This window comes from Azolla caroliniana, unplaced genomic scaffold (assembly GCF_043228905.1).
Source record: "Azolla caroliniana isolate FFs.n. ecotype wild unplaced genomic scaffold, voAzoCaro1.0.p SCAF_11, whole genome shotgun sequence".
Classification (NCBI taxonomy): Eukaryota; Viridiplantae; Streptophyta; class Polypodiopsida; order Salviniales; family Salviniaceae; genus Azolla; species Azolla caroliniana.
Window position 1 is genome coordinate 2,944,928 of NW_028230446.1, and position 12,795 is coordinate 2,957,722.

A 12,795-nucleotide genomic window follows, 5' to 3' on the forward strand; every position below is an offset into this window, starting at 1 on the left:
TTTAGCGACTTGCAATAATGTTCGTGTTCATAAGGCCGAAGTATATCATTAATTTTTAATCATGATGATACTTAGTGTTCACAAAGGTTGAATAACTCATTCTCGTAAATCTAGCTGGCTTTAATGAAAATATTTGTTTAGGAATTCCATGGCTCACCAATTGAGTGATAACTTGAGCTATTTTGGAGAGCTTGTAATTACTAGGCAAGGTCTTGAAAAGCAAGTTGGTTTTAGTGAAAATATTGGTTTAAGAATTCCATGGCTCGCCAATTGAGGAGTGCAAGTTACAAATCATTCATTCTAGCCAGGGTTTTCAAGTTCACACAATGAAAAGATTGGCATAATAACTCCAAGGCTCATTGATTGAGGAATCCAAGGCGAAAAGACCACCCAGGTAATCCGAAGGTTCTCCATTCAGCAACACAAGCTACTAACCACTCTCGTGATTTCAAGTTGTCCTTACTCACTAGGGTGAATGAATGTCCTTTTTGCTACGTAAAACAGAAGGGGATGGACAAGCAATGCACACCATAGATGTCTCCGTAAGTGGACGTTTAGTAAGAAGTTACAGAAATGGACGATCAGTAAGACAAAAGGGTAAAATAATAAGATACAATTTACATTGCATTGATGCACATGACCCACATTATAAGAGTGTTACTATGGATCAATGTCTAGTACATTTATATGGGCCAAAAGGGTATCCTCAATTCAATCAAACATCAATGATGTAGAGTCTAGACCCACGTTATAGTTGTCTCCGGAAGTGGACACTTAGTAGACCCAGGTTTTTCCCAGAATAACTCGAAGCTAAACAACTACCATAAGAGTGTTTGATGAGAGGATAGTGGCGAGTCCTTCGACACATAACATTCAAAATCCACAACCATTAGAGCAAATTGTGATGATATTGTGGATCACGGGGAGTGTTTTCACACTGTGGTTCCCATGGTTTTCTTATACATAGATATATTTGCTCTTTGTAAAAAGGAGAGAAACCAAGTTTCACAAAATTTGAAGTTTTACTTCCTTCCAAGAGTAACTCGGTGAAAAAAAGCTACCAGAAGAGTGTCCGGAGAGGACAATGGCGAGTCCTTCGAGAGACGTAACACTCAAAAACCCGAGACCAATTAGAGCCGATTGTGATGATGTTGTGGATCACGAGGATCGGTTTCACACTATGGTTTTCTTATACAACATATTTTGCTCTTTGTAAAAAAAAGAAAAACCTAGTTCACAAAATTGAAGTTTTTACTTCCTTCCAAAAGCCATAGTTTAAAAAAAAAAACACCAATGAAGACCATATATACATATATATATATATATCTTCATTACAATACATGTGACAGAAATTCATGAGTTTTTATTTACTTCATGATTCTCTAATGCAAACAGCAATTGGCTTTTACTTGCCAATCAATTACATACATACTTTGGCTTTATTTTCAAATTATTATTATTATTTTGTAATTGATGAATGTTCTGTTAATTTATCTTGTCTCCTTCTTCTTTTTACCTGTGTATTACATATATGTGTGTGTATGTATGTATGTATAACACTGAAAGATCAGAATCCATGGCACCTCCATTATTAGTACATAGCCATGTCAGGCTTTTAATTCTTCAGCTAACAAATTTCCCTTTACTGTTACACCTCCTCATCTTAATCCTAACACTATCTATCCAACCCTCCTCTGCTCTCCTTTGCAGACTTGGCCAATGCAAGGTCATTACATGGACTACTTTATTAATCTCTGTATAATTAACTTAGTAATTGATTAAATTTCTAATTAAGTAACTTTAAGCCATGGATCCCCTTTTTCTCCCTTCATATTTAGTTAGCTAATGAGTTCATCAATCAATCAATCCCCTGTTTTTCAATTAATTAATCATTCAATGGATCCCCCCCCCCCCCCCCCCTACATCTGTAGATAGCTGATGAATTTCTAAATCAATCCCCTGTTTTTTTTTTTAAATTAATTGATTGATTAATGGATCCCCTCTGTTTATATTTTGGTTAATTCTAAAATCGCAGCTTCGAGATTTATGTTTGAGGGACTCAGATTGCTCGAATGACCTTTTCTGCTCCACTTGTGTTGCCGATGGAGATCTTCTGCGACGATGTCATCGCTCCAAGGCCACCAATTTGTTCACAATTAGTAGTGTAATAATGGCTTGAAATTAATTCATTCTCTCTCCATTAATCAATGTATCATAATCATCCTGCCAGTTTAGGACTTTTCTTTCTACAAATTCATTTAGGGCTAAGCATAGGCTTAGGGTCTATAAACAATTTTAGGGTTTGGGGTTTCATAAGCATTTTTAGGGCTTGGTATTTTTTACAAGCATTTTTTTGGAGATTAGGGTGTAGGCATTAAAAAGATTTTAGGGTTGAGGTGTTAACATTTTAGGACATTAAAGTAAGGTTTATAACCATGTCATGATTTGTAAGCAAATTCAGGGTTTATTATAACCAATTTAGGGCTTGAACACATGGTAGGATTTAGGGTTTTATAAACCTCTTTTTAGAGACATTTTAAGGTTTAGGGTTAGGGTTTTATAAAGATGTGTGTGTGTGTGTGCGCAGAAAGGAGCTTCCATGCCCTTCAACAAATATTCATGGCTCACTACCCACAACTCATTTGCAATCGTGGGGGAGAAATCGCATACGGGCCAATCGAGGATAACTTTCGAGAATCAAGAGGATAGTATCACATCCCAACTCAATGTAATCAATCAATCCACTCAATCTACATGCCATTTGAAACCGATTAATGCTTTGCTTAATTCTTTGATATTATGCCTTTTGAAACCGATTAATGCTTAATGGATTGGTATTATACCCTCCGAAACTGATTAATGCTTAAATGATTGGTATTATGGTTTGATTGGTATTATGCCTTTTGAAACCGATTAATGCTTTGATTAATTCATTGTTATTTTCGTTCGATCTCAATGCACCATGATCACTAAATCTAACCTTAATTAAAGGACCAATTTCGCCTGTCGATATCGACCCATTAATAGCTTGCTCTTGATGAACCATCCTATCCAAGTTTATAGTCTAGACATTTGAAGGTGTGGGCAAAAGTTTGGACAGATTTATATTGGGTCAAGAATACAAGTCTAGACAATTATGGTATATAGATTGGTTTACTAGACCATGACTAGAAGTAGAGTCGATAAAGTACATTTCTAGGTAAAGATTTTGCCTTGACATGTGTGGTCGACCAATATAAGCCTAGTTACTCACACATTTTGTGGTTGATCGGAGTCTCGACAACTATACTTTCAATATTGGCATCATATGAAAATACATTGGTTTACAATCTAGAAATAATCTTAACGCCTCGATAGTGACATGGGGATCATCAACCTCATGGACCATGCTTTGGACAACTATTTTCTGGACATAGACCCTTACTTAACATACATGTGATTACAATGAAGTAGAACTTCTTGTCGAATATTTAATTCAAATATTGATTTCTTCATGGAATTACCACAGAATGGTGTAAGAGGCCTCATGCTTGATATGTATGATTTCCTTGGAGACGTATGGCTTTGTCATTCTTTCGGAGGTGTTTGCTACAACATCACAGCATTTGTAATTCTCTCTTCCTCTTGGTCACTTCATAAACTTTGCCATGATGACACTTATGTGATACTATCATATTTTGTTGAATTCATGATTAGGAGCCAGCCATTGACACAATGAAAGAAATAGAAACCTTTTTGGCAACTAATCCCACAGAAATCATCACTATCTTCATAGAGGATTATGTGAGAACACCAAATGGCTTAACAAAGTTATTCTCAAAATCGGGCTTGTTCAAATATTGGTTTCCGGTTTCGAGCATGCCGAAGAATGGCGAAGATTGGCCAACTATTACCGATATGGTGGCGAGAAACCATCGATTGCTTGTGTTTACATCGAATCGAACCAAAGAATTAAGTGAAGGCATAGCATACAATTGGAAATATGTGAATGAGAACCAATGTGAGTATTGTAAAGGTGTTACAAATTTTATGAAAGCAATCAACCCACCCTCTACCTTAATCTCAATTAATTAATGGGGAACATGTTTGTTAAAATAACATGACAATATAAAAGAACATTGTTGTCTTGCTTTAATATTAAGATCTTATGGCAAGGTAAACCATCTAAGGTGTTGTAAGACTAGTGGACATAAAGGCAACTACCGTTAAGGACAAGGTATACAAAGCTCAATAACAAAAATTGATTAATCAATTCCATTATCAACCTATGTACCTTTGTTTGGCACTCTATGTAGGCCATCAAATGACAACTGGTTTCTCATTTGTAGTTGAGGATTAACACGATTTCTTACTCTAGGTAAGCTACTAAGATATAAACATAAGGTTTTGAGTTCAAAACTAACATTTGTACATATTTCTTAGACAATATATATCACTTTTCGAAACCATTGATAAAACGATCTCATATATGGCCCCATTGATTCCCTCTCTTCCTCCGTTTTTCGATGTATTGACATGACACCCTCTATCTTTGTTTTTGTAACTTTTATCAATTGTAAACAACAATATATAACATGGTTTATCTTGTTGTTAAGATGGCAATAAAGGAATGCAATCCGGGAATTGCTCAAATCGAGGAGAATCATTGCCATTGAATGCCACCAGTAGATCATTGGTGTTGATGAACTTCTTCCCCGATGATCCACTTCAACCTCAAGCTTGCAAATTCAACTCAAACCCTTTACTAAAAATGCTCCCTACATGCTATCAAGCTGCTGGGAACAGATGGCCCAATTACCTCGCTGTAGATTTCTATAAGGTATGTTATAATGTTATGTGTTTACTTTATCATCTTAGGCTTTTATGGATGTTTTAGTGCTCAATGGTGGTTTTGAGATACAAGTTTAAAGTTCACAACTAGATTACTCTTGTCATAATTGCTTTCTAAATAGAATGCAACGAATGTGTGAGACTAGAATTTCAAAAGTTTGAATGAAATGATCATAGCCAAATGAAATTTACTAGCATTGATAAAGGTTCTCAAAATGTCATAGACTCATATGTGTGTGTGAGACTGTCCATAGTTCTATCTTGAATTGCATGAAATTACACAAATGCCAACAAATCGTCATCATATAAATGATATATATCTAACCTCCGATAAGTAGTCATTAGTAAAATTGAAAGAAGTATTTGTCTATGCTACACTAGCATGGAAGAGAAATTAAAATTTCATCTCATGGTTTTTACTCATTTAATATACAAACTCTATTTGTTGAGGAAAGAGGAGTGATGGTGGAGGAGCGTTTGCGGCATTGGATAGAATAAATGCAGGATTGATGTGCGGGTGCTCAAACATCAACATATGCAAGGTTTGCTTTGAAAACTAAGAAAGCATTTATACATGGTAATTGACGGTTTGTGATTATAATTGTTCAAACATGGCAGCTAAATTTAGCCTATGCAATGTGCAATGAGTCTAGCGAGAATGGAACTTTTAAGCTACCTCAAGTAACTCCCTCAACCTCCAACATTTTACTTCCACTAACTCCATTTATTGTCACACTTAGCATGACCATCTACATGACTCATTATTTTGGCACCTTGTAGTCAAATTCCAAGGATCTTTTCCAAAAAAAACTCATTCTTTGATAATATGAAGACATAGTTGCCAGCCAACAATGGATTTTTACCAACTTCTTTTTTGTTATCATTTGCAAGTTACTACAAAATTAAAATATGGAGTAAACAAACTGTATTTTAACTGGTTTGTGTTATTCTATATGTAACATGGTAACTTATTTTCCATCATTTGTAAAAATGGCTTGGACAAACTTGTAAATCTCTCATACCAACATAATATTAGTTTTTCTCTAACCAATCAAAAAAAAGTTTTTAAGATCCGAAGTCAATATTTACGAAGTTGTAGAATTGTTTATATGTAACATTGTAACCTAAATTCCATCATTTGTAAAATTGGCTTGAACAACTTGTAAATCTCTCACACCAACATAATATTGGTTTTTCTCTCCCAATCAAAAAATAGTTTTTAAGCGTCGACATCAATATTTACGAAATTGTAGAATTGTTTTTTTCCGAAACTGGAATCATTTTTCAATGTTCCATTTTTCTCAAGATGAAATGTTGCTCCTACTTTTAAAACCATCTAAGACCAAGGACAACCATATCCAAAAAATGCCTAGCAATGATATAGACACATTTTTTGTTGGATATGCTTCCTTGATACTTGATCACTTATTTCTTATCTGCAAATTGATGAGCTTATGTTATGCCCCTATTTCATGCGGGTACTTAAAACCACAAGAAAACACAATTAGGACACAAAACTTACTCATATATCATTATAAGAAAAAAAGCTTACAACCTTCCCAAGTTGGGACAAAACCAAAACTCAAAACTCAGAGTTGGAACAAGTCGGGATTGAGTAGGAATTGAGTTGGGACAACTCCCACACAAGATAATAGAAAGAAGGAGAGAGTGAATCTAAGAATTAGAGAATGGTTAAAAAATGAGAAGTGATCCTCCTTATATAGGCCAAATATGGTTGTTGGGGTGGGTAGCTGTTGGGATTGGGTTGTCCCAACCTATGGCGCCTACTTCAGGACTATGATTGGCCCCCATGGACGATGCTACTTGGGAGTGAGCAAATTCTCTTAGAGCAAACTTCCTTTACTTTTTATGATTGCAAGAGTGCAATCTTTTAGAGAGGGGGATTATGTTACGAGCATAACCATAACCATAGAGTGTTAATTTGTAAGGATGAAAGGTGAGGATTGAGCTACCTCAATCCTATGGTGAGACATAACTTTAGATTATTTCATCACCTGGTTACTTTTTGTAAAAAAAAACAGCCACATGGGAAACACACACAAAGGCTTTGGGTTGAGCCTATATAAGAAGGCTAGCTATATTCATGATTAGGCATCTCTTTTCTTTATTGTTTTGAGATAGAGAATATGATACTGTGGCAAAGCTCTAGCTTCATACACATGTGCCTCCTTCATCTTGAAACCCAAGGTATGATCCATGACCATACAAGGTGGTATGGAACATTAACAAGGGACTTGGATCTATCTCTCAGTTTTGCTAGGGGGTGGTAGGGTGGAATGACATCCTTTCTTCCTTATTTTCCTCTCTAATTTTGCTTAACATTAATTAAGGTTCTAACAGAAGTACTTGGTAATTGCTAGAGAAGACTTTAAAGCTTGGTGAAAGGGAGGACATTTAGGTTGAAGACCACATCAACAATCTACTAGTCCATCCCCGAAGATATACTTTGTAGATATGGGTGTGAAATTAACTCGCAAGAACCTTGGAGTTCTTGATAGAGTGGAGATTTGGTTATCCTTATCAAGGCATACAACTCTACAGTGCACGACAAGGTAGAAAGGGGAATTATCCAGTTATTTAAGGCTTTGGCAAAGGCATGCAAGGAATGAGCTAGGATTTGGCTGAAGGTTTTACCCTATTCACATTGAGATCTTTCCTATTGAGTGTCGAGAGACACACAAACTGCCTCTCTAACTCCTGTAGCATTGTGGTGGTGCACCTCCCCTTTCCAAGTGATTTGACCCAATCCATTAGGTCTTTCTTCATCGTCTACAATGAGTCATTGAGGTCGTATACTTTGAGCAACCCCCTCTCAAACTCTTTCCAAGGGTGGCTTTCTACTTGCAACTCGAGTACCTCCATGTGAAGACTCGTCACTATTGCTCTTGTGAAGCCACTCACGTGCTTCTATTCCATAATGTCTCTCATCATCATTCCGGCTTTATAAGCCTTCAAATAGCTCAAGGCATCTTTCTATTGAATCAGTTCATCGTTCTGACAATAATTTCAATGACTTGGTCTAGCCTTGCCATGTTTTCCCTTCCTCGCATCACTCCATCCATGGCCAAGTTGAACTTGATGTCACGTAAACACGCATGCATGTGCTATTCTAGGGGGACCATGGGGGTCTTGGACCAGGGAGGACGTGAGTGAAGGTGGGGCTTGAACCCGAGTGGGGACTCAAATGTGATTGGGAACTCGAACACAAGTTGGGCACTCAAATGGAAGATGATGAAATGAATGTAAGATGTGAACAAACGGTGTCGTGAAGAATTTTGGCCAGAGGCGGAAACCGGAAAATATTGGCTACATCGGCGGGGTGCAGCATGTGCGCTCACCCTTGTACATTTAGTGTGAATAATGAGGGCGCCTTTATGGCGCCAAAGAGTAATCAAGTCGGGACAAGAATCCCATGTAATAAGGGATTTATCCCACAATGCTACGCATCCCTCTCCTTGTTCTATAAAAGGGAGGGAGCGCCCTTTGTGAAGGGGTTGCCCATTTTTGCATTCATAGGGTATACCGTTAGAGGAAGAAACGTTCTCTCTTCCTCTTTCTTTCCTCTTGTTTATGGTTTCGTTTCTCTTCTATGCTTCTTCCTCTTCATCGTTTTGAGTATCGAGCCTTGGCATCTCGTGTTCCTGTTTTTTGCCTGTTCTCTGTGCAAGATCCCGCTCGGCACGACAAGCCTGAGAGCTCCCCGACCGGCGGCTTGGCAGTAGACGACTATTGTAACCTGAGCTACTTAGGTCGGGCTCGATACCAGTATTGTATCTTAGTCTTGTTACATATACATGGAGGGTTCTGCGCACCGGTGTTTGTGTGGGTGTTTTGGTGTTCTCTTACCTCCGTTCTTGTACAAAGGGCGTGAGTTGGGTTGGTGTGGTGGGAGTGTGTGGGTGTGAGTCGGTGTCAAGTGCTCTCTCTCTCTCTCTCTCTCTCTCTCTCCCATTCGGTTGCTTCTGGAACGCGTCCGGAATCATCTTCACGGCTTCCCTTCTTCCCTCGTCCGAGACCCCCGTGGTCCCGCCCTTCTACACGCACGCGCGAAACTTCGTGACATATTTGGTGAACCCGACGTGAAGGGTGGCAAGGGAGGATGGAGTTGGAAGAAGACAACTTTGCGCAACTTTTTGTTGAAGCGATGAGGGAGTTTGGATGAGCAACAACAAGGAGAGAGACGGCGCAACAAGCTGTCAAATGCGTGGTCGAAAGAGTCGGCCGGTTCAATGGCCGTTTCGGTCGAGTCATCCACATCCGAATCACGCTCCATCCGAATCGGAATGCCGATCTTTTCGTGCCGCCTCCTCGCAGGCCGTTTCCCATCCCCCTTCGTTGGCATCGTGCCAGGACTCCTCGTCGGCACCTTCCTTCTCTCCGGTCTCATGTCGGCACACGGGCTCGACCACCGGAGTCTCCAGAATCCGCATGGAGAGCTCTTCTGAAAGGCGCGAAAGACCAGGGACGGGCTATAGAGCCCGATCGGTAGGGCTCGGTTCGGTACGATAGTGCCGGCGCGGAAGAGGGTGCGAAAAAAATTGGTCTCTTTTACATGAGGACACAAGCCGGCGCGGAAGAGGGTGAAGGCCGCAAATCTGGAAGCTAGCGGTCGAGGTTGCGGAGAGAGACTAGCAGGTTTTGGACACTGCTGCCCAAAACTCCGGACATTGGAGAATCAAGTGCAGGCGGCACTTGATCGATCGAAGTCCAGACGCTTCTCACCGAATGTGCTTGGGGAGCGGTTCCCCGAACGAGCGTCCGCAAATCATTACGGGACGGAAACACTACGTCTTATCCGGAGACTCAGGCAGCCGACAACGAGCGCCGGCATGAGACCTAGAGAGATGGGAAATGTAGGCGGGTACGCGAGAAGGAGAGCAACGACGAGTTCGGGAGAAGTACAAAGGATGAAGAGGAGAACGAAGATCGGTGCTACGGAGATCCTCACACCGATCTGGCTGTCGGCCCGAGTCCTATAGGAGAGATTGGTGGCGACAAGAGAACGGGACCCGGCAATCCAGAGAATGACGAATGAGAACCGGGTGGAGCGGACTTCCGAATAACCATTCCGGGAGGCCTACGAAGAGGCTGGGAACACGGTACGTCAGTACCACGGGAGAGGGTGTGGAGCGAGCCACCCTCTCGGCTTGCGAAAGAAGGAAGACCCAGGATAAGGGTCAGAGATACGACGAGCCCGAGGAGGATCCTTCACACCGGATCCGAAGACTCCGGCAGTCGGCCCGAGAGCCGATGTGAGACCTAGAGTGACGATCGGTGGCGGCGAGGGGACGAAGGCAAAGAACTGCAGGCGGGCAAACCGAGGTCCCACGAAGATCCTCACACTGACCCGGCGGTCGGCCCAAGAGCCGGCGTGAGTCCTATAGGAAAGGATGGTGGCGGCAGGTGAACGTGTTCAGACGATGGAAAGCAGAGAAGGAAGGTATTAGGCTGGCGAAGCGGCTACGAACCGAATCAGACCGACTGGCAAGGTCACGGGCATAAGGAAGTCCGGTCCTACGGGATCCCCACACCGAACCAAAGACTCTGGCAGTTCGGCCAACGTGGCAACATGAGACCGAGAGAGAAGGTTGGTGGCGGCGGGAAACGGGACCCGGCAACACGAAGGTGGACCCGGCTACGCGGAAGACACGAGGAGAGTCGCGAAGGACTCCGACAAAAGACACCCGAATTTCGGCAAGTTGAGAAACGGAGTCCGGTCCTATGGGACCCTCACACCGATCCGGAGACTTCGGCGGCCGGCTAACGGGAGTCGGCTTGAGACCTAGGGAGAAGGACGGTGGCGGATCAGGAGTCGGTAAGACAGGGGGTGGACGAAGTGCGAAACCCTTACCGCCGGTTACGGTTTCGGAAGGAGCTGGTAGGGGCAAACACGGGGAGGTGTGTCGGGCCGGAAAGGCACACCTGGGACGGAACAAGAGTCTCGCAAGTGGCCATCGCGGGCCGGATCGAAGCGTGACTACGGGACGGTGTTTGGCACAGGCGGTGCCGAACAAAGGAAGTGGAACGTGCCACATGGAGGTGTCGAAGTAGAAAGGCGAGCACGAAGAATGGGTTGCACGGTTCAGAGGTAGTGCATAGAAGGCCAGGGAAGGATCCTCCACACCGTTCCGAGGACCATGGTAGTTCGAGCCGATGTGGCGGCGTAAGACCATGGAGAAGGAAGTTGGCGGCGAGAGGACGAAGGCAACGCGAAACAACATGGGACGGCAATCAAGACAACCCGAATGGTCGACGGAGGCCAAGTGGGCCACTACGGGCGTTCCTCAAGCGGAGGACATCGGGCATACGGCGGAGAGCGGAGCGTGCATACGGCCGAACAAGGGCTAGCGAAAGTACGTGTACTACGGAGATCGCGGCGAAGGACCCATCGACGGGTCGAACGAGCCTACGGGTAGGTAAGCGCGAAGGAAGAACCAAAGCCGAAGATTCAAACCGGCAGCGGGGCCGGGATGCGGATTACAGAAGACCGGTTTCTCACCGGCCGAAATCTCTCATCCTTCACCGGATTTGGCACGTACCGGTGGACGTGCGGTTTGGTGGGGGCGGATGTCGTGAAGAATTTCGGCCAGAGGCGGAAACCGGGAAATATTGGCTACATCGGTGGGGTGCAGCATGTGCGCTCACCCTTGTACATTTAGTGTGAATAATGAGGGTGCCTTTATGGCGCCGAAGAGTAATCAAGTCGGGCCAAGAATCCCATGTAATAAGGGATTTATCCCACAATGCTACGCATCCCTCTCCTTGTTCTATAAAAGGGAGGGAGCGCCCTTTGTGAAGGGGTTGCCCATTTTTGCATTCGTAGGGTATACCGTTAGAGGAAGAAACGTTCTCTCTTCCTCTTTCTTTCCTCTTGTTTACGGTTTCGTTTCTCTTCTTTGCTTCTTCCTCTTCGTCGTTTTGAGTATCGAGCCTTGGTATCTCATGTTCCTGTTTTCTGCCCGTTCTCTGTGCAAGACCCCGCTCGGCACGACAAGCCTGAGAGCTCCCCGACCGGCGGCTTGGCAGTAGACGACTGTTGTAACCTGAGCTACTTAGGTCGGGCTCGATACCAGTATTGTATCTTAGTCTTGTTACATATGCATGGAGGGTTCTACGCACCGGTGTTTGTGTGGGTGTTTTGGTGTTCTCTTACCTCTGTTCCTGTACATAAGGGCGTGAGTTGGGTCGGTGTGGTGGGAGTGTGTGGGTGTGAATCGGTGTCAAGCGCTCTCTCTCTCTCTCTCTCTCTCTCCCGTTCGGTTGTTTCCAGAACACGTCCGGAATCGTCTTCTCGGCTTTCCTTCTTCCCTCGTCCGAGACCCCCGTGGTCCCGCCCTTCTACACGCACGCGCGAAACTTCGCGTCAAACAAGGCAAACGATCCGGAGATGGATTAAGAGCGGCTAGACTCATCCACTGGCAACCACTTAAACCTCCTCACACTCACACATAATGATGAAAGGAGACCAATATATGATTTTGGTTGAAAATATTTATAGAGAAATATCCCTTTTGTTACAACAAAGTGGTATCACAAAATGAAATGCCACGAAAGAAATGGTTTTTACAAGGTTTAAACAAACAAAAATAGGAGATGGGAGAATAATACAACCAATTAGAGCCTCCGGTGAAGGTAAATGGAGTGGTCTGTGAAGATCGTGCCTCAATGTCGTAATAGTGTCTTCGGGCCACACCGTGCTCCCTTCGACACAGTTGGCAAGCGAGTTAGCCAACTCCCTTCACGAAGCTATCCACGTGTAATGAGGTCGGAGCCATGAAGACAACGATGACCTCCGAAATGGAAAAGGAGGTTGATAAGAAGATGTGAAAGTATAAATAACAGTGTTGTGATATGGGGATCACAGAGGAGGAAATAAGTTTAACTACAAATATTAAAAAGGTTCAATGATAAAGTTAGGGTGTGGTAGAAGGACACGTATTGTGG

General features: G+C 42.9%; 1 protein-coding gene across 2 annotated transcripts; it reads left to right on the plus strand.

The window, feature by feature from the left end:
* Positions 1-1,507: 1,507 nt before the first annotated feature.
* Positions 1,508-5,762, plus strand: LOC147857595 (PI-PLC X domain-containing protein At5g67130-like). Of its 2 annotated transcripts, none has more exons than XM_087327325.1 (8): positions 1,508-1,726; positions 2,036-2,164; positions 2,588-2,789; positions 3,504-3,607; positions 3,697-4,000; positions 4,596-4,819; positions 5,286-5,372; positions 5,449-5,762. In XM_087327325.1, exons 1-8 carry the CDS (start codon positions 1,532-1,534, stop codon positions 5,608-5,610), a joined length of 1,407 nt encoding a protein of 468 aa, XP_087183451.1. In that variant the 5' UTR covers positions 1,508-1,531; the 3' UTR covers positions 5,611-5,762. The 2 variants fall into 2 exon arrangements, with proteins under 2 accessions (XP_087183451.1, XP_087183452.1); XM_087327326.1 differs by having other exon boundaries at positions 1,510-1,726; positions 2,588-2,728; positions 3,509-3,607.
* The last annotated feature ends 7,033 nt before the right edge of the window (positions 5,763-12,795 follow it).